The sequence below is a fragment of the Vipera ursinii genome (genome assembly GCF_947247035.1).
Source record: "Vipera ursinii genome assembly, chromosome: 2".
Lineage (NCBI taxonomy): Eukaryota > Metazoa > Chordata > Lepidosauria > Squamata > Viperidae > Vipera > Vipera ursinii.
Genome location: NC_139513.1, coordinates 264,064,194 through 264,089,541, shown reverse-complemented (window position 1 = coordinate 264,089,541; position 25,348 = coordinate 264,064,194). Strand labels below are relative to the sequence as shown.

The window sequence follows — 25,348 nt, the reverse complement described above, 5'->3', positions numbered from 1 at the left end:
CTTCCATCCTGTGACGATATCTGTAATACCATCCAACATCCACATCTGCCTATCCCAGGTACTTGGTAAGGACACGATAGGTAGACAAAAATGCCAAATCCAGTCTGAACGTCTGGCTGACTGTGCGATGATCAAATAAGAATAATAACAACAACAACAACAATAATAATTTCTTTTTTATTTGAGATTTGTGTGTTAGAGAGATATTGACACATGCAGCTCAAGTTAGGCATTTTCCGAATTTTTCACACACCAAGTCCTAAAATGTTCATCGTCACTGATCTAGAGTAAGCTTTGGCTTCATGGAATAAGTGGCTTAAAGGATGCGGCACAAATGTCTATGGATGGAATTCTGGACACAAACAGCTACAAGAGTGCTGGAGTTTCTTGAGAAGAATCTTTTCCAAATTCCTGCTCGGCTCTAAAGTTCTTTGGCCAATATTGGAACGGTCCTGGTCTGCAGTTGACAGAACTATAAATTGCTGTGAAAATTAAGTGGGATAATTCTAGTATACGTTATCCTGAAATCATTGAACAGAAGGAATACTATCCACTTGTTAACAACAATAATAGGAAAATATGAGAGCAGAAAGTATAACCCAATTTAAGGTGAAAGATATATTTTTTTACAACAAAATGAAAACAATGGTTTTAAATCAGATTTCATTTGCTTCATATAGCAAGCATTTTGGTTCAGAAATAATTGATCAATATAACACTACAATATAATGGTAATTTAGAGCCTTTTGTTATTTTATTGTGCCTTTGAGTAAGGCTTGATTTCTGTTGACAGCCTGGACATGTCCCTGTGGTTTTTATTTCAGATTTCAGAAGTGATGCGCCTTTGTCTTTCAACTAGGGCTAATAAAGAATAACTAGCCAAAGTTACACAGCTGCCTTTGTGCCTAAGGCTGTACTAGAACTCACAATCTCCCTGTTTCTAGCCCGATGCCTTAACCACTACACTACACTGGTACCTAGAGTCCTAGACTATATTTTAAATAAGTGTAGTAAACTGCTTGGATTGATACCAAGCTGTGATGATGAATTGCTTATTATCCATTGTTGTGTCCAGTTACATTAGAAAAGTGTTTCTCAATCTCAGCATGCTGATTTGGGAATTTTGGAAGTTGAAGTCCATTTTAAAGTTGCCAAGTTTGAAAAATATTGACCTATCTTATGCCTTCCCTTCCTGATATGGTTGAATTCATTACTTAACTTAAAAGTCCAGATATTTAGCTTCTTCTGAAAGGAAAAGTTCTCTATTCCTTGGTTACTTGGTCTTTTTTTTTCTTCACCCATATTTCTTGATATGTTTTTTTATATACAAAAGGACCAAAACCTTACACAACCTTATGCATGTAACCTGTAATACAGAATTATTTATTTGTCAATTTATCTAACCATTCTTAAAAACTGCTAACTTCAAAAGACCTCTGACAGTTCACAACATTTCTGTTGAAACAATAGGCCAGTATATAAACCCAAAATGAATGAAATCCATTAATATAAATCTTGCTCTGTTATTTATTTAATAACCACTAGCATTTGGCTCTTTTCATAGTGGCTGTACATTGAGTTGGTATTTTCATGGAGTTTTTTTTAATCACGGTTCCTTTTTATTACATTCCTGACTATTCCTCTAAAAAATTGCCCCAGTGTTGGTCGCTTTATATCTACTCTGTTTGAATTGTGAATATTCCCAGTAATCAGAGATATCATTATTAACATGACTAGCTTATTGCTGACACCTGGCTGGGTAGTTTATGAGAAATGAAATAGGGCCAATTTAATAATTTCTTGCTTCCCTAAACTGGGGAGAAATTGTAGTTTATTTCCATCAGTGGCTGGTTGATTGCTAACTAACGATTGATTGCTAATTTTATGAAGAAACATCTTTTGATCTGTTTTTTCCTGGGCCTTTAAAAATCCCCTGCAGCATGACTGTTAGAAAGTTGCTTTAGAATGGGTGGTTCAGCATGTGGAAGGAGCTTTTGGAAAGACTTGATTTATTTACCCTGTTAAAGAACTTCAAAAGTTGGTAAGAAGAAATCCTTTTGATAGAAGCTATATACCTAAAAATCACTATCCTGCCACCCTACTGTTACGATATTAAACTGGCAATATATAGACAAGTATGTGGAACAAAGTATGCTATGACACCATTTATCTCAGACTCTTGTTTCCCATTTACTAACTGCTGCTGTGGTATTAAGGAGATGATGGACTGGAAAATATTCCACTTGGCAAGGTGGAATGAAGAGGAAGAAAGGGATTATAACAGGAAATATGGATTGGTGGGATCTAAGAGATTACTGGAACACTCTTGGAAGAATTATCAGTAATTTTTGATGGAACAAACCAAGGCAGCTAGCATTTGCCATGCAGTTGTCAAGTGTCAAAATTAAATCTGTGACACCAAACTGCCTTAGTTAAAAGTTATTCGAATGGAAATTAAACTGGAAGAAAGAAGCAAAAGATAATTTTAGATAAAATTCCTGTTACATTGGTGCCTTGTCTTAATCACATTTTAGAAGAAGTGCATGCCCGTGTTTTCTCATCATGGGTAGAGTTTCTTTCTTACCAAATAAAATCCTAGTTTCCCAGTGTCTCCAAATGGTTAGTGTAGGAGTACCTATTTTGTATTACTACAGAAATTCACATACTGTAGCACAGCATTTCTTAGCCTCAGCATCTTTAAAATGTGTGGAGTTCAGCTCCCAGAATTCCCCAGAAGTCCACGCATCCCGAGGTTGCTGCAATTAAGAAATAATGATATAGAGTAAGATTGTCACACTGGTTTAATTCAGGGAGGCAAAGCATGTAATATTATTACCATTGCTACCATGAAGTAATTTAGTTTGGATGTTTAGTAAATTTGACATTCTTCATTAAATACTATTATAAGTGCCACGAAAGGCCATGTGCTGATAAAGTATATCAGATGGATGTACCTATGCAGACAGAGAAAAACAGGATAGTAAAAGAAAGGCTGTTGAAGCAAGGAGAGCATTTTAATTCAATCGTAACAAGATTTTATTGTACATCTTACCTGAAATAAACATTTGCATGCATCAAGGCCACCAATGGCTTCTCAAATAGCTTCTCATTTACTCAATTTTGTTGTGCAACTCAGCCAAGATATCCAGTTGGCAATGGCAATTGCTGGGCATTATTGCAGTATTAGTTGCCAGGTTCCATGACACTTCACTCCTGATTTAAAATGTATTAGTTCTATTAAGGGCTTCCTTCTGCTCATAATAAATATAGTACAATTATTAAATGCAGCAATGGTGTATTTAAAAGGAGAAAGTTACTGTCAGGCATCCTTAAATATACATCTACACTAATTCTAGCTAATTGTTTATATATGAGGGGATTCTCTTTATATGCATTCATTTATGTAGGACTCTACTTTGTACACTCAAAGAGGTTTCATTTTTTTTCTTTATGGAGAGTTCATGAATGTTGAATTCATGGAATTGTGAACAATTAGATAAATGAGTAGGGTATGTGTTGCATTTAAATATTTGCAACTTAGAAATAAAATAAGAATACTTAGGTCAATATTATGATTGTTTGCATTTTGTCTGCTTAAACCTTTATGGGCAGTTCAGACAAGTATTTTTCTATCTGTTATTTTCCATTGCTATTTTTAGATTTCTTTTTCTTTCTGGGAAAAATAGATTTAAGAGAGAAGTATATTCCAAAATTTGGGTTCTCTAATCTATGGAATTAAATCTTAATTTGATCTATTGCATAAGCTTCAAGATTGATCTAATGTATTGTTTACTATATTGTTTTACTACTACTTTATTATTACTAATGCTACCACTATTGTTTACTAAAATGATTTGTACAGTACTGTATTAACCAAGTACGGTATGTTCAATTTAAAATTCTGTGAGTATCATTATCTGTATGAGAGCCTGTTTAGCTAGTGATTGAAATAACAGACTAAAAACCAGGACACTATGATTTCTAATGGCCAATCACTCTGTCAGGCTAGTGGAGAAGTCACTGACAAATCTGGCTCAAAAACTGCAGGTTCTATATAATTCAGGCAGTCACCAGGAAGCAACAGTGACTCTGTTAGATCGCAGGTCGCAGGAAGAATGAAGGCAGCCGGGTTTGTGTAGCAGACCTTTATTAAGCTTGGTGGTGTTTCGGCTTGGGGAAAGGGTTTACCTGGCGTGTTTATATACCTGCCCAGGTGAATGCCAGCCAATGGATTCAAACCTGAGCTTCCCGCCACTGCAGGTAACCAATCACTTTAAACCAGACATGTCAAACACAAGGCCCGGGGGCCAGATCCGGCCCGCGAAGTGGTTTCATGCGGCCCGCGAAGCCATCCTGGAAACAGTGAGGGAACGGCCCCCACTGCCTTGGCCCTGGCCCAGAGACCCTCCTTCTGCCAGAGACCCTGTCCCACTCCTGCCCAGGCCCCCATAGGCACCCTTGATGCGAACGATGTAGAGCTGGCCACGCCCACCCAGTAGGCCATACGCACTCTAGCCACGCCCACCCAGGCCATACCCACCCGGCCCCCTGAGGGCAACTGCAATGCTGATGCGGCCCTCAATGAAATTGAGTTTGACACCCCTGCTTTAAACCTTGGCTTCCCGCCAGTACGGTTATAGCCCAGAGCTGTCAAACCTCTTTGAACCAGGCTTTCCCGCCAATTGCGGTTATAGCCTGGAGCTGTCCAGCTCCGAGCCTCCTGCTGTGCTGACAGCTCGTGTATGCTAGCTGCATACACTACAGACTCAAAGACACAAAAATATAGGTATAATTATCTATATATCAGTTTATAGTTTTTATATCTTTTCTTATGTGTTTCACATTTTTCTTTCTTATATCAATTTCATTCGTACACTTAAAAAAATAAAAATATTATTTTAAAGAGAATGAAGGAATAGCTGCCATATATCAGTTGGTAGTGCTAACAGCCATTATCTGTTCACATAGTACATTTTTCCTACAATTAGGTTGCCTGGCTTATATGTGAATAAAGCAATTCAGTACTCCTACAGAAACTCCTACCGTAGTTTTTGTACTTGGCAAATTAAATGTATTGAAAGATCTTAGTATCTAGCTGCTGGTTTCTTAACAAAAGTGTCAATCTTTGGGTTTTAGACCACTTCAAATGAATTAAAAGTAGGAAGTAAAGTTCTAGGACCTTTATTTTGACATTAAAAAAACTGATCCTTAGCGCAGATGTTTTCAGTATCAAGAATTGACAAGAGTCTATGTTGTAGTTTCAACATGCCTGTACTCTTCTGACAGACAGTATTAAGCAATCTTGCCAACATATGTAGAATACTTTGCCTTTGTGCAGACATTGACAGACAACAATTCCTGATCACACTGAGGACAAAATAATAGAGTATCATGGTCACATTGGAAGCACAGCTCTTTTATCCTTGCATCCAGTGCTTTTTTTGTAAAAGAAAAAGGTGCCGGAACTCACACATGTCATACAATCTGCCTTGCCTACCCTACAAGGTTCCATCCAAAAAAGGTGCCAGAACTCCGTTCTGAGCGTTCTGTGAGAAAAAAAGCCCTGCTTGCACCACATAATTGCATGCAACTATGCAAAGGAATAAATTTGCATGATGACATGTTTTGCTCATCTGCCCTGCAGATAGTTATGTATACTGAGTTAATCTATTTGACTGCCTTTAGTCAAGAGCACAGTGGCTGTGGCGCTGTTCCTCTATGGCAGGGGTGTCAAACTCAATTTCATTGAGGGCCGCATCAGCAATGCGGTTGCCCTCAGGGGGCCGGGTGGGTATGGCCAGGGTGGGCGTGGCCTACTGGGTGGGCGTGGCTAGAGTGCGTATGGCCTACTGGGTGGGCATGGCCAGCTCTACATCATTCGCTTCAAGGGTGCCTATGGGGGCCTGGGCAGGAGTGGGAGAGATCTGAGGGTCTCTGGCAGAAGGAGGGTCTCTGGGCCAGGGCCAAGTCAGTGGGGGCCGTTCCCTCACTGTTTCCAGGATGGCTTCGTGGGCCACATGAAACCACTTTGCGGGCCGGATCCGGCCCCCGGGCCTTGTGTTTGACATGTCTGCTCTATGGTCTGGATCAAGGATCTTCAAACCTGGCCCTTTTATGACTTGTGGACTTCAACTCCTAGAATTCCTCAGCCAGGCACACGTCATAAAAGGGCCATGTTTGAAGACTCCTGGTCTGGATGGAGCTCTGCTTTATTAGGAATACAATGGATCTGAGACTTTTATGCAATTCAAGTATATCATTTACCACTTAGCCAGAGACTTCCTAGGCTTTTATCAAATAATTAATATTAAAGCTGTGCATTTTGCCTTTTGGCTCCAAATTATCCTGTACAATAAACTAAAAGTAGTTCTCAAGATGGGTGCACATATCCAGATAGGTTCTGAAATTTTCTTGGCTTGTCATCTGTGAATAGGCTAACTTCAGTAATTTATTTAGCAGTCCTAAAGAAGTAGAAGAACAGAGATATATGGCTTTGTTAATTGTAAATATGAAATTCATCAAAGACTGGTGTAAACTTAGTTGAATGAAATCAAATGGCTTCCCCCATGACTTCAATTATAGTAACATCTAAGTTAACAATATGTAATCTTATAATACACCATCTAATAATCTTTATCTAGGGCCCCTTTATACCCAAATTTTTACTAATGCGCGCACACACACACACACACACACATATAACCCAGTTTCAAGCATGCTGTAAACTGTTGTGCTGGTTAGTGCTTTTGGACTTCGGCTGCAAGTAGCTTGGGCTGGTCAACAAAGTGTGACCAACCTTTCTCCTGTTGGGTTAGAAGGCTTTCCTCAAATTGACGAAATGACTGCTGTCATTCCAGAATTGTTGGGGCACTCTTCGTTTCTTCACCACCTCTCCAGGGTGACTTAGACATATTTAGAGTCCCCTGGCAGGGCAAAACTAGCCACGGGGTGTGGAGGTCTGTGATCCCGCAACCAGGCGGTACGGTGCAAAACTGGAGGTCTCCTCAAAATTATTTCTTATAAGCTAGAACAGAAGTGTCAAACTGCCGGCCTGCAGGCCAAATACGTCATGGCAAAACTGTGCCCACCCCATTGCCGGCAATGGAAAAAAAGTCGTGATATGTTGCAACACATCACGTGACGTTGCAAGTTTGACACCCCTGAGCTAGAACATCTGAAAGGCAATAGTTCGCCTGTTTTGTTTTAAAATAAGCATCTGTGTTGAGGTGCAGATCTACTTTATATTTTGCTGAACTCCTGGCGATTTCATGGACATGTGTATGCCACAATAAAAAGTGGCTTGATATTGGTTTTTTTTCCCCAAGGAATTTTTTTTCCTTCTAAGTCTAGCTTACAGAGCTGATATCCTCTCATTGTCCCCATCCAAGGATTATTGGGCCCAATCTACTTCATTTCCAAGGATGGCTATCTGCTATCTCATGAAGCTCTAAAAGAATGTAGTAACTCTCTAAGCTAATTTAATGGATCTTTGTTGTAATTCATAATTGGTTACCACTTAATAAACCACCAGCTTTGAAATCTCTGTGCACAAATTCAATACCAAAGTGATTAAGTTAGATGAAAGCAAATATGCAGTTGGTCATTAGCTTTGTATTTGGATCAAACTGTGAGTATTAATGAAGATTGTCCCTTTGTAAAAAGAGCTCTTTAGCTTTGTACGGTCTAGCTACCCCTACAGGTTCTCCAGATCTTTAAGCCAGTAAGTTCAGAAATAAGGCTGAGAAGGATAGCATGAACTAAGGAGAGATGTCAATGGACTACTGGCCATTCTACACTCCATGCTGCAGTAGGAGAAGCTATACCCAAGCCCTTTCAGTTTTCCTAAACATATTTGGGGTTTTAAATTCATTCTGCTCTGATCTGTGTATTTCTTCATTTGTGTTTCTGTTTTCTGTTGATGGCGTTTCCAGCTTTTATTGCTGAAATCATATTTTTGATATTTGAAAATGGATTAGTGTGAAAATATTGAAGGGTTCTTTATCAGACGTCATTCAGATACTTTTAAAAATTCCCCAACTCTCTGGGTGACCCCAAATCTTTACAACACAGGGAGCATAGCAAAGGGAATGTGTTCTATTAACAGATCAGGAATTGATATTATTGGATTCTTTCCCCCCACTATCAGCATGATCAGTCCTTGTAAGCATATTTCACCAATAAGATTGATAATGATCAGAAATAGCATATTAATTTTAATAATAATAAATTAAATAAACCAGAATAAGTCATATAATTAGGTGACCTTTAATTGAAAAAAACTTGCAATATTGACAGCCCATATTTAAAGAAGCTGACAGATGGAGGAGGGTAGAGGAGGAGGTGGTATACCAGTAATGCCTCTATATTTAGATACGTCTCCTTTATTTGACTGTACAGCTGGCCACTCAATTTATTTTAATGGACTTGCAGTTCTCTGAATACTTTTCATGTGCTACACTGAAATCATATAGACTTAGGAAGGCAAGTTTATTACTGATGCAAAGTGAAGTCATTAGTAGGATCCAATGGATGAAATATTCCAATGACCCATGTACAGTCATACTACGTCCAAACCAGATCCATCACTTTTACTTTCTGCCCTACAGGGAGCAGCCCATCTACAGCACCCGAGCTCATGTCTTCCAAATTGACCCAAATACAAAGAAGAACTGGGTTCCCACCAGCAAGCATGCTGTTACTGTGTCCTATTTCTATGACAGCACAAGAAACGTCTATAGGATTATCAGCTTGGATGGCTCAAAGGTAAGCTCCTTGATTGTTTAAGCCAAAATAAAATAGAATTGCATTAACTTTGAAGCATAGATGCCTTCCTTTCAACATACTTCAAGGTATTTCACTGATATGTGATCCAGAATGATGCAACAATTGTTGGAAGTTGGCTTACAAAATCATACTTTATTAAAAATGCTTCTATCTGTGCCGATAAACCATTGACAGATGTTCAAAAAGGCGTGGCTTGCTTGTTTTTTTGTATGAGTAGAAATTCAGCTTAAAAAGAGAAGAAGCTAAAAGCTGCTGTTTGAAATGATAATGTATATCTGTATCCAAGTAGTCATATTTTTGTTCACTTAATTCTTAACGTAAAATAATTTATAACAATAGCCAAACGTTTCTGATAGGAACTTGGAAATGTGATATTACACCATATGGAGAGAGATATAATTTGTAGCTTCATTATACAAATGTGTGTAAATGTTTAGTTGTAATTAGAAGTGTGGTCCCTTGCAGGAAAAGAAGACTTTTATTTTAAAAAAGGCATTTATGAAAAAAATAACAATTTGTATGAGCATTTGGGATAGCAAGTCAAGTGAATAATGACATTATATTCTACCCATTCATTTCTTGCCCCTTCAGTGTTCTTGGATTGTAATCTACGTAAATAGGTTGTATGTACTGTAGATACATGTACAGCTCTCCAAAATGCATCCTTTTTCACTAGAACATGGAACGATAGGAACAAATTCCATCTTCCTGTCCATTTGAATATTTTAAAACATTAGCCATGGCTATGATGTACAATTATAATTTTAAAATGGAATCTCCTGTTTCAAATATTTTACAATTATAATAATTTAAAATTTAACACAAGACAAGAGTAACAATATACAAAATGTTGTATCTGTCAATACCCATAAGGGGCAAATGTAAAGGACCAGTGATTGTTGTTTAACATCCTTATTTAGGTCATTTGCCTGTAGTGGAGAATTGGCTTTGGACCTGAGCTTCTTAAAAATGAGGTTGATTTTTTTTATTTGCATAAAAAATTAAGTTGCTGGACTCTCAATATTATGGGAGACCAGTGTTCTTACAGTATACCAGTTCAATTAAAGAAATTTTCACTGAAGCTTGTTAGTATGGGAAAAGCAGTATTTTAAGGATATTGATACTAATATACAATTTCATTGATGTATATGAAAACTTAAATAATTGGACAAAAATGCAGTGTTTCATACAAAAATTAGTTTGTGCAATTATTATAGCACCAACTACTGAATGACAAAATGTAAAAAGCAAAAAGTATGCCTTCCTTCCTTTCCCCAAAAATGATAGCAGCTCCTCATTTGGACAAAGTAAGCTACTTTCATTGTGAAAAATACCAATACATGTTCATTAAAGTTTCAGGGTGTCAGTGATATTTATCCCACTTGAAACGCCATTCGTTGAAATAAGTTGCATTTTTTGAGTTAGAATGCACTGAAAATATCCAGTTCTGCTGAATAGTCATGTTTATGTTTCTGGGATAAGCATGATTCTAATACTATGGAAGGTGACCTTCGGATTAAGAAACTGATCTGCCTATAGGTATCAACTTCCCACAACTCTGGTGTAATGACAGACTCATTATTGCTTTAAAATTAGCCTTCTTTAATTGCTGCATTTTATTTGCGGTACATTTTGGACCATTAAATATATAAAACCTTCAAATAACTGCAGAAAAGTTTCACAGTTAATGGTTCTGGGTGAAGGCTTTTTAGCCATAAACCTGTTCCCTAAACTGTGGTTAGCCTTGTTAAAGAAAAAATTATAACTTCTCCCCTATGGGATAAAAGTCACATGAAGCCAGAGCCTATAAGATATACAAACAGCTAAAAGGTCTAGGCAGACAAATAGTGTGAGAGAATAAGATTGATTTCAGAATCAGATAACATTAATAAAGCTGTTTTTAGGTCACTATTTGTGGATTTAGATGGAAAAAGCTTAGACCTAACGTTCAAGAGTTAATCAAAAAAAGTCTCCTTAGTGCCATAATTGTACTATGTGTTTCTTTTTCTCCCTGGGCAAAAATATAGCAACTCATTTGGGCTACTAGAGCGCCTTTAAAACTATCTAAGAAGCTGTAGATGGAACAATGTATTGAATTCAAGCTGGCAGCTTAGACAAAACACAGTATCTTGCGACTTCTGAAAAAAAAATCCTTAGTTCTTTCTGTGCCATAGCACTAGTCAAAATGTTGTTCAAAGACAGTTACTTCCATATGCAAGTCTGGTTCTTACCAGAATCGTGTGTGTGTGTGTGTTTGTGTGTGTGTGTGTGTGTGTGTGTGTGTGTGTGTGTGTGTGTGTGTGTGTTTGTGTGTGAATTCAGAATAGTTTACAGTTAATTCATCTTTGAGGTTAACATTCCTCCCTATCAGAAGATATCATGTTACATATTTTTGAACTATGGTGTACAATAATGAATAAATCAAAATCTGGAATAACAAGACATCGTATCCAGAATTAGAAAGGAGTAAGAAATAGTCAAGCATCTGCACAGCCAAATTTTCACTTACCATCCTTTTCCATTTAGTAGCTTTTCCCATGGAATTACTCTATTATCATATAGTATCCATTATGTAGCGTGAAACAATACACTGGAAATTCTTTTCAAAGGAGAGGTACAATTCTTCAATTCCAATGCCAACACTATATTTACAGTTTGCAAACATATTTTAGTAAGTCTAGTAAGTTTCTTTTAAATGTTAACATAAAACACTAAACATAGTATACTTTAGAATGATGATACATACTGGCAGAAAGATGAAACCTCTATTAATATACCTTTTTGCTAAGTTGGCATTAGATACAGGAATATCCTGGGGGGGAAAATGAATGACCATAAGAATCAGATCAGACCAAAGGTGCAGTACTCAGTTATGTTTCACACTGTAGTCAATCATATATTTTGAATAAAAAGAACTCTTCTCTAAAGTATTCAGTTGTTCTTCATGCAGTTATAAACATATGAAGAAAATAATACCTATCTCTTGATCTTTGTTGTCATCGAGTATACTCCCCTACTGTTCACATTTTGAAAGTATCTAATAGAAAGTCTGTGGTACCAACATTCTTACTATGATCACATAAATTTTGAAACATTTGGTCACTCTCCGGATAATGAAAGGGACAAGATGCAACCCCAGATTCTTTTCATGTAATAACAACATAATGACAAATTGAAAAGAGTTTATACAATATAGAATCAATTATCTTTGCTGACTGCAGTTGATCACAAATTTCCCACCATCCATTGGCAGATTCTATTTCAACTTGCTAATGGAGCAGAGTATGTCTGTGAATATGTCAGTTAAGTTTTTAGAAGGTGATTCTTTGAATGGCAAAATAGTCTGAAACTTACTCTATTCTGCAGCAGCCAATTAACACTCCCCAAATGGCTTTATGATTATGTTTTATTTATAATATTTTTTTCTGTGTACAGGCAATAATAAATAGTACCATCACTCCCAACATGACATTCACAAAAACATCACAAAAGTTTGGTCAATGGGCAGATAGCAGAGCAAATACTGTTTATGGCTTGGGATTTTCCTCTGAGCATCATCTCTCAAAGGTAGGTATTTCCACCAGGTATGTGATTGCTTGGAGCTCAGGTCAGAGTTATGCAAAAAGAAAGATATTTTTTTTATAACACTCTTAAAAAGTTAATGCAGTTTACTTTTGAAAATATATTATCTAATAAGCAGAGACCTCTTAAATAAACCTTGAAGTTGCATGTCTTCCTCCAATTCATATAAACAAAATTTAATTATGGTTTGGGAATAATAATTCCAAACATTTCTCTTATATATGCTTCTCAACTTTTAAAAAAAATGCTCCTTCTTGACTGTGTTCCAAAAATGAACTTGATTACTAAAACAAACAGCCATATATAAAATGATCATTGGCTATTAACATCCCAGATTAAATTTAGAATTCTTAAAGGTTTCAGAGCTTTGTGTTTGGATCTAGGCTGTTTTCCTCCATGTGAATGTTTTTATGCTTGACATTTCAGAGTTTTGGATAGCCATTTGGGATGTTTGTGTAGATGAAAGCACCGTCACATCTTATTAGCATGATGATAATAATGTGGAAAAACTGGCCTTGTGTGTGTGGAATGGATGTTCTTACAAATTTTTGTAAACCAGTGCCTTGTTTCTTTGTATCACTGCATTCATGGGATCTGAAACTAATTGTTTTAGTTATGTATACCTGCTTTAATCACTTGCTATATTCAGTTTTCTGCCATGGCTGAACAGAACATAACACTCAATACTCAATGAAAAGTTCAGATTGGCTTGGGAGTTGAGACTAATGTTATCCTTTAATTTTCCATGTAATCTTGTTTCTGAAAATTTGTAGGCACTTATAATGTATCAGATATGGACAGGTATAGGTTTATTCCCTGAGAAAGAATACTTAAATGTCCAAATGAATATTTGCTTACTTTCATTTCAGAAACTCCCATATATAGACCGAAGTAATGGTAAAGAGAAGATTTTAGCTGTAGCTTTACAGGAAGCACTTACTAAGCTAGAATTCAGACTCATAGCTTATTTACAATTACAGTATGTTATACAATTATAATCCAAGATCTAGAAATATAGGGAAAAATTATAGTAGATCAAACCGCTTGTACATTATAAAAGTATTATTAGACTGGCATTTTATTTTTCCTAATGGATTTGTTTTGTTTCAACTGTTTTTCAGTTAGCTTTTCTATACGGTAATGATCATTCGCTGCTGTTTCAGATCCTAACAGCATTTATAGCACTCTACTACTGTATATATGAATTTGGGGGAGGCAGTTGCCTTGTTTTTCATTTTATGCTTGTTTATATTTAACTCCTCTTCATTATATTTAACTGCCTCTTTATTAGATGTCCTTACAGCTTTGAGAGACCCTTTCAAAATGCTTTGCTGTTTCATATCCTAATTATTTATGAACTTAAAAAGCATTAGTCACAATACTGATTCTAAATGGATCCAATTATTTCCACACCTCCATTCTGAAAACTAATTACTTTTACTGATTATTTTAAAATCTTTAATCAGATAATGTTGTTGATCCATTGAATCTATAGCCATTTAATGATCTATACTGATTTCTTTATCCCCTAAATTGGCTCAGGAGCATTTAATGAGAAACTGGTTGAAAGCTTTTTATAAAGCTGACCATACAGTGTTCTTGTTCACATTATCAATGTAATGCATGTAATGAGTCTATCTCATATATTAGTTTCCCCTTTTAAGTTGCATTACTGAAATAAATGAACTTTTTCACAATATTCTAATTTTTCGAGTTTCACCTGTATGCTTCAGGTCCTGCAAGGTCATTATAAGAATTGATCCTTCTTATATTTTCTTTCAATGATAATATTTGAAAAAGAGTTGAAATTGAATCTGCTTATTTGGAATCCTTCTTTCTTTTAATTAGTATATACAATACATTTATTATAATGGTGGTCTAAATCTCACTGTATTCAATAAGATTCCATTTTGTATTAGTTCCTAAAAGTATCTATTAAGAAAATGCACTCATCTGTGGCTCCCTGATTTTATTCTCCATCTCAGAGTATATTGAGAAGTTTACTATTAGCATTAGAATTACTAATGGGATCCAGTATTATTTATTCACACTAATTATGTAGAGGAGTTTGTCTTTTTGAAATTTCTAATTAGTTTGATCTTTATGCCCTCTTGGACCTCATTCATAAGTTATCACGTCTTGCTGTATTCTTGTAACTTAATTCCATCATGCTTCTTGTTAGGACTATCAGTAACACTTTCACTCTCTTAAGCATAATTTTTTTTCTGAACCAAATATTCCACAGTTCTCTGCTTTCTCCTAGGTATCTGTGTAAAATCATTGTTAGGATCTTGGACAAGCAGCAGGACAAATCTTAGTTGTGAATTGTTTAGAATTCAATAGAAGAGAATATATCAAAGCCAGCCTAAAAATGCTAGGAGTTCTTAGCCTTGATATGAATTCTAGGAGGGATTTAGATTAGAGAACCCTGAATTACCTTGACTAACAATGTACAATTTTTATTTGGAAGAAAATTAAATATTTTTGCATATTTTAAAATATGATTGGAAGTAAATTTGGGAACAAGTTAATTTAAAAGACTATATTGAATACAAATGCAGGTAGTCCAAGCTTAGCCACCATTCAAACTTAAGATGGATCTTCCCAGAGCTATAGCCAGTTTTCAAAGTTTTTTATTTTTATTTATTTTTTATTTTTTTATTTTTATTACATTTATATCCCGCCCTTCTCCGAAGACTCAGGGCAGCTTACAAGCTTAGCAGTAGCCTTCATTCTATGTATATGCCTGCTTGTTAGGGCTTTCACACATACCCCAAGCGGCATTATTACAAAGTCAGCTTATTGCCCCCAACAGTCTGGGTCCTCATTTTACCTACCTCGGAAGGATGGAAGGCTGAGTCAACCTTGAGCCTGGTGGGATGCGAACCTGCACTAATTGCAGGCAGCTGGTGTTACTTAAGGAGGCATTAGCCCACTGCTCCACCAAGGCTCCATGTTACCTAGTTTGGATAATGAAATGTCTGCAAGAAAACCACCACGTGAAAACCATCAGTCACAACTATGGCCATTTTCAGCATACCCATGTGACCACAATTTTGGTGGTTTTTTTGCTGGTTTTGGACTTTTACTTTGCTTGGGGAAAACGGGTTTGCTTAGGGACCATAGTGTTCACTTAACAATTGTGTCATATATTTAACAACCACAGCAAAAAAGATCCTAAAACGAGGCACAGTCACGTGGTGACCTTCTTGACAACCACTATGAATTATGACTGTAATTCTGGGTTCAATTGGGGGCAAATAATGCCGCTGGGGGGGGGGTGAAAGCCCTAATAAGCAGGCATATACATAGAATGAAGGCTACTGCTAAGCTTGTAAGCCGCCCTGAGTCTTCGGAGAAGGGCGGGATATAAATGGAATTTAAATAAATAAATAAAAATAAGTCAAGGATTACCTGTAAGAATCTTGTGGCACCTTAAATATTAATTAATTGATCAGGCATACTGTAGGTTAACTGTTATGTTTGTTATACATGCATTTTTAAGGTATCACAAAATACCTTGTATTTACTGATTAGGTATTCCCTTCACTACCTAAAATATGTTTGTAATATAATGCACAAATCAGATTGCACTAACCACAACTTACTTATGGAGGCATTTCTGAATGTTGGAAGAGTAGCTGCCATACTTTCTGAATATATCTTGAAATGGTTAAGGCATGTAGCCTTTCCAGAGAGAGGTATGAATTTTAGAGGTGTGACTTGATGTTAAGCTTTCAGTTCCAAAGAAAGTATTATACCTGGGGTTTATTTACATATTTATCTGAGTTGCCATGATAAATAGTTCCATAGTTTCATGCAGTTCCAAATAATTTTATAGTGTCACAAAGGCAGTCCTTGATTAACGACTACTTGTTCAGCAACCATTGAAAGTTAGCAATGGTTCTGCACAAGGAGATTGAAAACTGATCCTCGTAGTTGCAGTGTTTGCCACGTGATTGTGATTGGGCACATGGCAACTGGCTCACAATTATAACAGACTCAGTATACCGCGGTCACATAGTTGCCATTTGCAACCTTCACTGGCAACTTCTGCAAACAAAGGCAAAGGGAACACATTACAATGGTGATCATATGACCCTGGGATTTGCTTAACAAATGGAACTGCTGCAACTGCCTTCATAAGTTGATGTGGTCATGTGATATGCTGTGTAACTGCATTGCTTAGCAATGGAGTTGTTGGTCCCAATTACTGCCTTTAAGCAAGAACTGCCTATAATTCCAAAAAATTCCACACAGGCCACTGTAAAGAGTATTTCATAAAAGTGTAAGGATGATAATGACTATGTATCCTTTGTTGTCCTGTGCTCTCCTTCTCTGTTCCCCCGTCACTAAGTGTAAATAATATATAAGAATTACTAACAGCCAGAGATATGTAATTAGGAGTACTGACAGGCATATATATTAGACCATGAATTCCGAAAAAATATCTTCCCACCATCCATAATAATTAGAATCAAAGATTCTGTTTCTCCTAAGGAGCCTTTCTCCAAATAAGAAAGAGAAGCTTCAGATTCAGCACAAAGGATTGTGATTTATATCCTCTGAGTCAAAATGATTTTAAACATACTGTGTACAGGAATGTCAATAACATTCAGAATGCTGTGCTCAAAATAAATGATAAGAAAGCTGAAGTTTGAAAATGAATGGTTAACATTGTAAAGATGAAGAAAAATCATGAACATTCAGCAAAGTGCAAGAAAGTGTTCTTATTAATTTCTGGGTCCTGCAGAAATTGCTGAATTAAGACCAACTTAGCCAGTGTGAGATATGTGGAAAGAAGTCCAATATACCAGTAACTGAACCGAATAGGTAATTTTTGGCAACAAAGCATATTCCAAAATAAATACAGATGGTTGTCACAGCCATTTATTTATGAGCGTTTGACATTACAACAAACTGAAAGTTTTCACACTTACAACTGTTGCAGCATCAAAATTTGACCGCTTGGCAACTGGCATGTATTTATGATAGTTGCATTTTCCTGGGATCATGTGATCACCATTTGTAACCTTCCCAACGGGCTTCCGACAAGCAAAGTCAATGGGGGGAGCCAGATTTGCTTAATGACCACATGATTCATTTAACAACTGCAGTGATTCATTTAGCAACCATGTCAAAAAAGATCATAAAATGGGGAAAACACACTTAACAACTCCCTTGCTTAGGAACAGAAATTTGGGGCTCAACTGTGGTTGTCAAGGACTACCTGTACTGGGTATGTCTGGCTGACTTCAGTCTGGTATATCAATCTAAATAGAAATATAAAGCTTTATCACACAGAGATTGATAATAGAATAGCAACATTTAGTTGAAACCTCTATTTCTTTGTCACCTGAAATAGCCTCTACATTTGCAACAAACAATCAGCACATAAAGGAGAATTTGTTTTATTCTCTGAGACCAAGGTATTATACTAAGGATGCTTTACTCAGAAAAAATGCTACGCAATGCATATTGTGTTAGCAAAAGGTAACCTATACCCATACACATGTGAGCTGCAGTCACTACCAAACCTATGAGGTGCATGTTTACACATGAGAACTGCTTAAAGTGCCCTGGTAAGAAAACATTCACAGCAAATGAATTGACCTAAGTGGGAAGAGGGGAAAGAACCTGTTAAATAGCGGGTTCTTTGGCGCAGGAATGAAGATGCGAAGCTGAATACAAGGTAACTCATAGTTTATTTCATGCAGAAACTATACTGGGGAAAAGGCTGCAACTAGCCGCAATATATAGTCTAGCCCCGAGGCGGCAGCCGATAGGTTTGAATCAACCATTGCTGCCTGGAGCTAGCCAATTGCAGCACAGGAGACTTGTAGTCTGGGTTGCTGGAGAGCCATTAGCTGCTCCAGCAACCCATGTATTATTCTTTAATAGCCCAGTACATAACACCCTCCCCTCTTAGACCAGACAATAATAACACCAATTAGTCTCAACAATTGTCAAGACTCATTATCCAAACACACTAAAATAAAAGTGATAATAATAATAATAATAATAATAATAATAATAATAATAATAATAATAATAATAAAAGTAAAAAAGATAATATAGGTTACAATGTTATTAAACAACGTCTCAATGAATAGGCTTCAAAAATGGCACTATTAGACAGTTACATCATAACACTAGTTTCTGTAGTGTAGTGGCAACAGGAATTACAACAATATATAGCTCTTTATTTTACAACGTAATCTGCAAGATATGAAGGAGGCTTGTGTGCCCTAGAGGAACATCTTGGAGTTCCCATCACTTTGTGGTCTACCAGCTTACCCAGTGGGCTGGGTAGACTTGTGTCCCTTTGTGCTCCTGAGTCAAGGGGATTCGATGTATTCTGGCTGGCCTCTCCAGGTTTGCCCACCCCAGAGTCAGACTGTTCGGAAGAGTAGGCACAGCAGTTGCTGAAGTTCAGTTGGCTTGCTCCTTCAGGGGACCCATGTTGCACTCCAGGGCTCCCCAGTTCTCCCTCCAGTTCTGCCTCAGTTAAGAAGGAAAAGTCCTGATAGTCCATGTGAGGACTGGCTTGGCCGCAAGTTTGAGGACCTTGGGAGGGACTTATGATGCAGTCGTCACTTAGTGACCATTTTGGAAACCATTTTCTGAGCTGATCAATGTGTCATCTGACAATTCGCCCTCCCTCCAACCCCACTTCATAAGATAGGGGTCTGGATGCCTTGGTAATTTGACCAGGAACCCACAGATTCCCATGACCATAGTTCCTGGCCCAAACCCAATCGCCCATGTGCAGCCCCCTTGGGGGTTTTGGTCGAGAGGCTTCAGCTGACACTCTATCTGGATGCAACCTGTCCAGTTTAGTAATCAAACGCCTCCCCCAACGTAGTTCTGCAAGACTTTTGCCTGTAGCAGTGCAGGGTGTAGAATGCTGGCAGAGTAAAAAATCTGCCAATCTGTGATGCCAGTCACCTGTGACAATGCGCTTGAGTGCTTCCTTCGTTGCCCTCACCATGCGTTCAGCTTGACCATTAGAAGATGGATGAAAAGGCGCAGACGTTGCATGTCTGATGGATTAGCTCTAAGGAAGGCCTGAAATTCAGCAGCAGTGAATTGGGCCTCATTGTCTGAAACTAAGACATCTGGCAACCCATGTGTGGCAAAATGTTTTCTCAGCACCTGGATGGTCCTAGCAGTAGTCATGTTAGGAACTGGAATTACTTCCAGCCATTTTGAGTGGCTATCCACTACTATAAGGAAGAGCTGTCCCTGAAAGGGCCCAGCATAGTCTACGTGAACCCTACACCAGGGAGTGTGTGTTTCCTCCCACCTGTGAACTGGAGCCTGTGGCATTTCAGGCCTCGATTGCTGGCATGTATAACAACCATGGACTTGAGCCTCAATGTCCTTATCAAGGCCAGGCCACCAGAGGTAGCTTCTAGCTACAGTTTTCATTCTGACAATGCCTGGATGGCCTTCATGTAATGATTGTAAAACCCTGTCTCTTAAGGAAGTGGGAATTATGACTCTGTTTCCTCATAAAATGCACCCTTTGTCATGCCTCCTGACAAAATAGCTCTGAAATTCTGAGTCTGGACTTTTTTCCAACCAGCCCGTGTATACCCATGACAACACTCTACTAAGTATTTTATCTGTGGCAGTTTCAGCAGCAATGTCCCCTGCATGGAGGGGAAATTCAGGTATGTCCTGTATGGACAATATTCTAGCAGCTGGAGCTGGAGCTGGATCCATTAGTGGCAGTGGTTGTCTGCTGAGGCCATCAGCATGGCCCATTCCCTTGCCCGGTTTGTGAATTTATTTAAAATTGTATGCAGATAGGAAAATAGACCATCTCAGCATTCTTGGAGATAGTATGTGGGGGGTTTGTTTGTCTGTTGTGAAAAGTCCCATCAGAAGTTTGTGGTCAGTGTAGACCATGAAATCCCTGCCATATAAATAGTCATGGAATTTTTTTATTCCAGCAACGATGGCCAGGGCCTCTTTGTCAATCTGAGCATAGTTGCACTCAGCAGAGGACAATGTCCTTGAGTAAAATGCTATAGGAACCTGTTTCCCATTTTTTTCTATGTGACTTAAAACTGCCCCCACCCCATAGGGAGATGCATCACATGCAAGACATACAGGTTTAGACTGTAGTGAATTACAGTGGACTTTTCTGACAATAGTGCTTTTAAGTCCTGGAAACTTTTGTCATGTAAGTTAGTCCATTTCCATGGAGCTTTCTTATCTAGAAGCCTGTGGAGGGGCTCTGCTATTGCTACCTTATGAGGTAGAAATGTGTGATAGAAGTTTAGGAGACCCAAGAATGCTTGTAGCTCTCCTTTTGATTTGGGCTTAGGAGCCATTTTAATGGCCTTCACTTTAGAATCAGCGGGGTGAATGCTGTTAGCATCAATTCGGAAACCCAGGAATTCTGTTGAAGAAACCCCAATACTACACTTGTTCTTTTTTAATTTGAGGCCTGCTTCGCAAAGCCTCTGCAAGACAGCCCTGAGCCTACTGGCCAACACTTCTGGGGATTCCCCTGCAGTAAGAACATCATCAAAATAAGGGCAGATGCCCTGAATACCCTTGAGTGTACGCTCCATGATTCCCTGAAAAATACCCAGTGCAACACTGACTCCAAACTGTAAGCGTTTAACTTTGAAAGCCCCCCTGTGAGTCACGATCATTTGAGCCACGGCTGTGGCCTCATCAACCGGCAATTGCTGATAAGCCTGTGCTAAATCAAGTTTAGCAAAAATAGTATCCCCTTGTAACGAGGCTAAAATATGATTGACCACTGGGACCGGGTAAGCGTGTTGCTTGAGGGCTTTATTTAGAGTGCATTTATAGTCAGCACAAATGCGAACTTCCCAGTTGGCTTTAAGTGGAGTGACTATAGGAGTTTCCCACTCCCCACCATCAACAGGCTGTAACACGCCCTGTTCTACGAGCTTATCGATTTCAGAATCAATTTTATGTTTTAAGGCAAAGGGGACCCTATGAGGCTTAACCCTGATTGGAACTACGTTGGGATCTAACTTAAATGAGATAGGTAGGCCTGTGTATGTACCTAGGGTTGAATCAAAAACATCTGCATATTCCTCGCATACTGATGCGAGGTCTGCAGTTTGCATCCGGTTTATGCCAGTAATCTGAATACCTAAGGCATCAAACCAATCGAGTCCAATGAGACTCGTTCTCTGGCCCCCTACTACTATTACATCCAGGTGCCCCAAAAACCCTTTAAACTTTACCAACAAAGTGGCTTCTCCCATAACTTTAATGTGAGCATTTTGAAAATCCGTTAGGATTATATCTGAGGGTCTTAGTTTGGCTCAATTGTTACTGCGCCTACACACGAAGTTAAAAGTGTCTTGAGAAATAATTGAAACTGCAGAGCCAGAGTCCAATTCCATCTTACATGGAACTCCTTGTAGCTCTATCATGAGCTTAAGTTTGGGTTTGAGGGGGTGTCAAGCCCCGGTGCGGCATAAGCTTCTACGGCTTCTGAAAAAACCCACACTAACTGGACCCTGGGCCCCAGTAACTCTCCTAGTCGGTTCTTCCGACTGGTGTTTGGATGGCCGGTCTTTCTGGCGGGCTCTGCAAACCACTGTGATGTGGCCTGTCCTTCTGCAAGCTCTGCATGTGGCTGATCAAAATCTGCAGTTGGTGCAAAAATGGTTGCCACCGCACCCCTTACATCTCGGTAAGAGAACTGCCTTATAATTGTCCTCTCGCTGCTGGCTGTTTTGGTGTTGCGTGTTGGGTTGCTTTTGGAGTTAGTTGATTTCAGGTTCTTCCTCTTTGGAGAATTCTTCGGTGCGTTTGGCGTCCTCACGGTGGACCGTTTCTTCAAACTTTGTCGATTTGGCGGGCTGTACAGTTTGAACGGCGCCCCCAGCAGCTTCATCGGCCATCACCTCATCTTGTGCTTCAGCAAACATTAAATTTGACCTAGCAAAGAGTCTCTGCTGAATCGTTCTGTCCTGTAGGCCACAGACAAGCCGGTCTCGTAGTTGCTCTTCTAAATTCGAAAATTTGCAAAGGCATGTGGCCTGCCTCAGGCCCACTATGAACTCAGAAGCTGATTCACCAGGTTGCTGCACTCTTTGGTTGAACTTGAACCGCCAAGCCATTTCAGACATCTTGGGCTGGAAGTGCCCGGTTAGCTTCTTTTTGAGGTCTGCATAGTAGACTGCTTTGATCGGTGTCGGCGTGAAAAGATTCTTAGCTTAATCAAAGGTTGCTGGGCCGCACACGCAGAGTAGCATTGCGGCCTTCAGTCCTTCTTCCGCGATCTGATTGGCCCTGAGGTAGTTTTCTACGTGTGATAAATACGATGGTCATTCCTCCAGGTGTTTCATGTCAAATTCTCTCAGTTTCCCAACCTTCAGCATTCTTTTGCTGGTTTCTGCGTTCTTCCGGATCCTGCTTCCAGGCTCAGGGAATAAGTCCACTGAGCATGAGGTCGCTAGCGTAGCTTGCTAGCCGACCTTGAGGGGGGGGGAAATGCCTTTTCCCTCCGGTGTGCACTGTCTTTCCCTCATAGACTTCAACTCTTAATCAGTGAAGCAGGATCACACCTTCGTCGCCACTGTTAAATAGCGGGTTCTTTGGCGCAGGAATGAAGACGCGAAGCTGAGTACAAGGTAACTCATAGTTTATTTCGTGCAGAAACTGTACTGGGGAAAAGGCTGCAACTAGGTGCAATATATAGTCTAGCCCCTAGGTGGCAGCCAATAGGTTTGAATCAACCATTGCTGCCTGGAGCTAGCCAATTGCAGCACAGGAGACTTGTAGTCTGAGTTGCTGGAGAGCCGTTAGCTGCTCCAGCAACCCACGTGGTATTCTTTAATAGCCCAGTACATAACAGAACCAAGTAGGAACCTTGTGGCCTAGTAAACCATTTCTAGTCAGAACTACATCTCAAAGATAGTAGAGCTACCATGCTGACCTAAGAAGAAGGGATAAACTATTCCAGCCTCATGCTGAAATTTACACTGTATCTGCCCTTTTCTTTGTCTTATCTTTGAAATGTGGTGGACCAAAGTTATATGAGCTGTGGTTCTGCTTTTGCTCTCAGGACTGTTCAGAAAGGTGCCAATGCTTTGCTGGAAGTCCCAGGATACGTTTTTGTTGTTTGCATGCCTCATAAAATTATGTTGTATCTTCAAAGTGATTTGGTTGCTTTAGTTTTTGGCCACAACAATATTCATTCCAATGGCTTGATCTGCTCTGGCTAATTTTACAAAAGAACAAAAAGGGGAGGGAGAAGTCCAAAATATAAACAAAAATGATCTTATTGGATCCAAACATGTTTCAGAAATGAATTTCGTTCTCAAATAAAAACAATGCAGAAGAAAACACTAATACATAAAATGGCTCATCGCATAGATATAACAGGTTTCTGTGAACTTCCCAGAACTTTTTGGAGTCCAGTAGCATCAAATTAATTAAAAATTTACTAAAGTGGATTATTTTCCTTAGGTCCACCAGAACTGATTCTCTCTCTTTCTCTCCCTCTCCTCTCCCTCTCCCTCTCCCTCTCTCTCTCTCTCCCTCTCCCTCCCTCCCCCTCCTCTCTCTCTCTCTCTCTCTCTCTCTCTCTCTCTCGTTTATATATTTGTTCATAGATGTTACTCTAATAAGCACCAAATGTGTAACCTCAAGAACTTAACATTCCTAAATGTTCAATATCGCATATGTGTACTACTGATGTAGATAAAAAGTAAAACAAAAAGATTCTCTTCCAAAGAGAAAACGAAACACAGAAATTATTGTATTTAAAATGTTGGTAAATTAGTCATCTGGAATAGTAGCTAAGAGGAGCTGTTGTGATTTATACTGCCAAAGGATATTGGTGACTGCTAGGGCAAAACTCTGAAAGGGAAAGCTATATTCCAGATCAAAGATAGTTGCTGGATGTCTCCATTTTCAGCCTGTTAAAAGTGAAACTATTCAATAGTAAAATCTACTTAATTTCTTTCTTTTTTTTCTTTTAGTAAAGCTGTCTTATTTTTTGCCCCATAGTATTCTATGGCCATAAATCTGAGACGGAATATTTCTTATTCTGGAAAGTGTTTCAATGCAGGATATTCCTGTTCTGTTTTGTTATATTGTCTAAATGTTTTCTATTTCTGATCCTAAGAGCCCAAATCAATTTTAGACAGGATACTATATGGCATACAAGCATGACACTGTGGCACATCTTTTTAGCCAATGTCTCTTAATTGTCTATAGATTTGGTGAAAATAAAGTTTTGTGTGCATTTTTTGCAATTAGTGCAATGGTCATAAGGGAGATGACCCTGAGATGACCTTGCAATGATTGTAGTTTGTAGGTAACTAACCCTAACACTTTGAATTACTTTACTTTTAATCCTTCTGTACTGTCTGTGAAGCAAGGGATTGTCTGATAATGTAGAATATTCTTGAGTAATTCTCAATTTCTTTTTATTATAGCCCAAACTACAATAGACAGCAGGTGACCTTTGTGGAGTGATCAGTAAACAGTTTCATTTCAGTACAGCCCAAATCAGTCAGTAGGCAGAGATGGGTGACAGCCATACTTGGCCATTCCTGACTATCTTTGTTATAGTTTTCTAATTCAAAAGTCTGGGCCAATGAGACTGTAAGGCAATGACCAATCATATGTCCTTCCCATCTATTTACGCTTTCTAAGCATAGATCTTCCCTGTGCAGTTTCTTATCTGTGACTAGCTACAATGGCAAGAGTTCCAAAGGTGCTTTTTCAAAAAGCGACTGGACGTCATTTTTTCCACTCCAGTTGAAAAAGCATCTTTAGGACAACCATGATCTGAGAATCTCCATAGACAATGGCTACAGAGGCAATGCCTGCAGCAACAACACCTAAGTGTTTAATCTTTCACCCAACCCTTGCAACATTTATCCACAACAGAGCTAGCCTTCCCTTGTAATGAACACTGCTGCTCATTACAACTTTTTAGCTTCTTTTAGCTTTCTTCCCCCTTTGCTTT

At 38.6% G+C, this 25,348-nt stretch overlaps 1 protein-coding gene across 2 annotated transcripts in view; it reads left to right on the top strand.

Annotated features, from left to right (window-relative positions):
- HOMER1 (homer scaffold protein 1) overlaps positions 1 to 25,348 on the top strand; it is a gene marked incomplete at its 5' end in the record, with an annotated part of 69,932 nt that overhangs the window by 8,269 nt on the left and 36,315 nt on the right. Inside the window, 2 exons of one of the 2 annotated variants that reach the window (XM_083351670.1) lie at positions 8,607 to 8,763; positions 12,220 to 12,351. In XM_083351670.1, coding sequence (XP_083207796.1) covers positions 8,607 to 8,763; positions 12,220 to 12,351 — 289 coding nt within the window. Of the gene's footprint in view, positions 1 to 8,496; positions 8,764 to 12,219; positions 12,352 to 25,348 lie in introns of those variants that run through there. The other variant, XM_083351669.1, reaches the window with a different exon arrangement.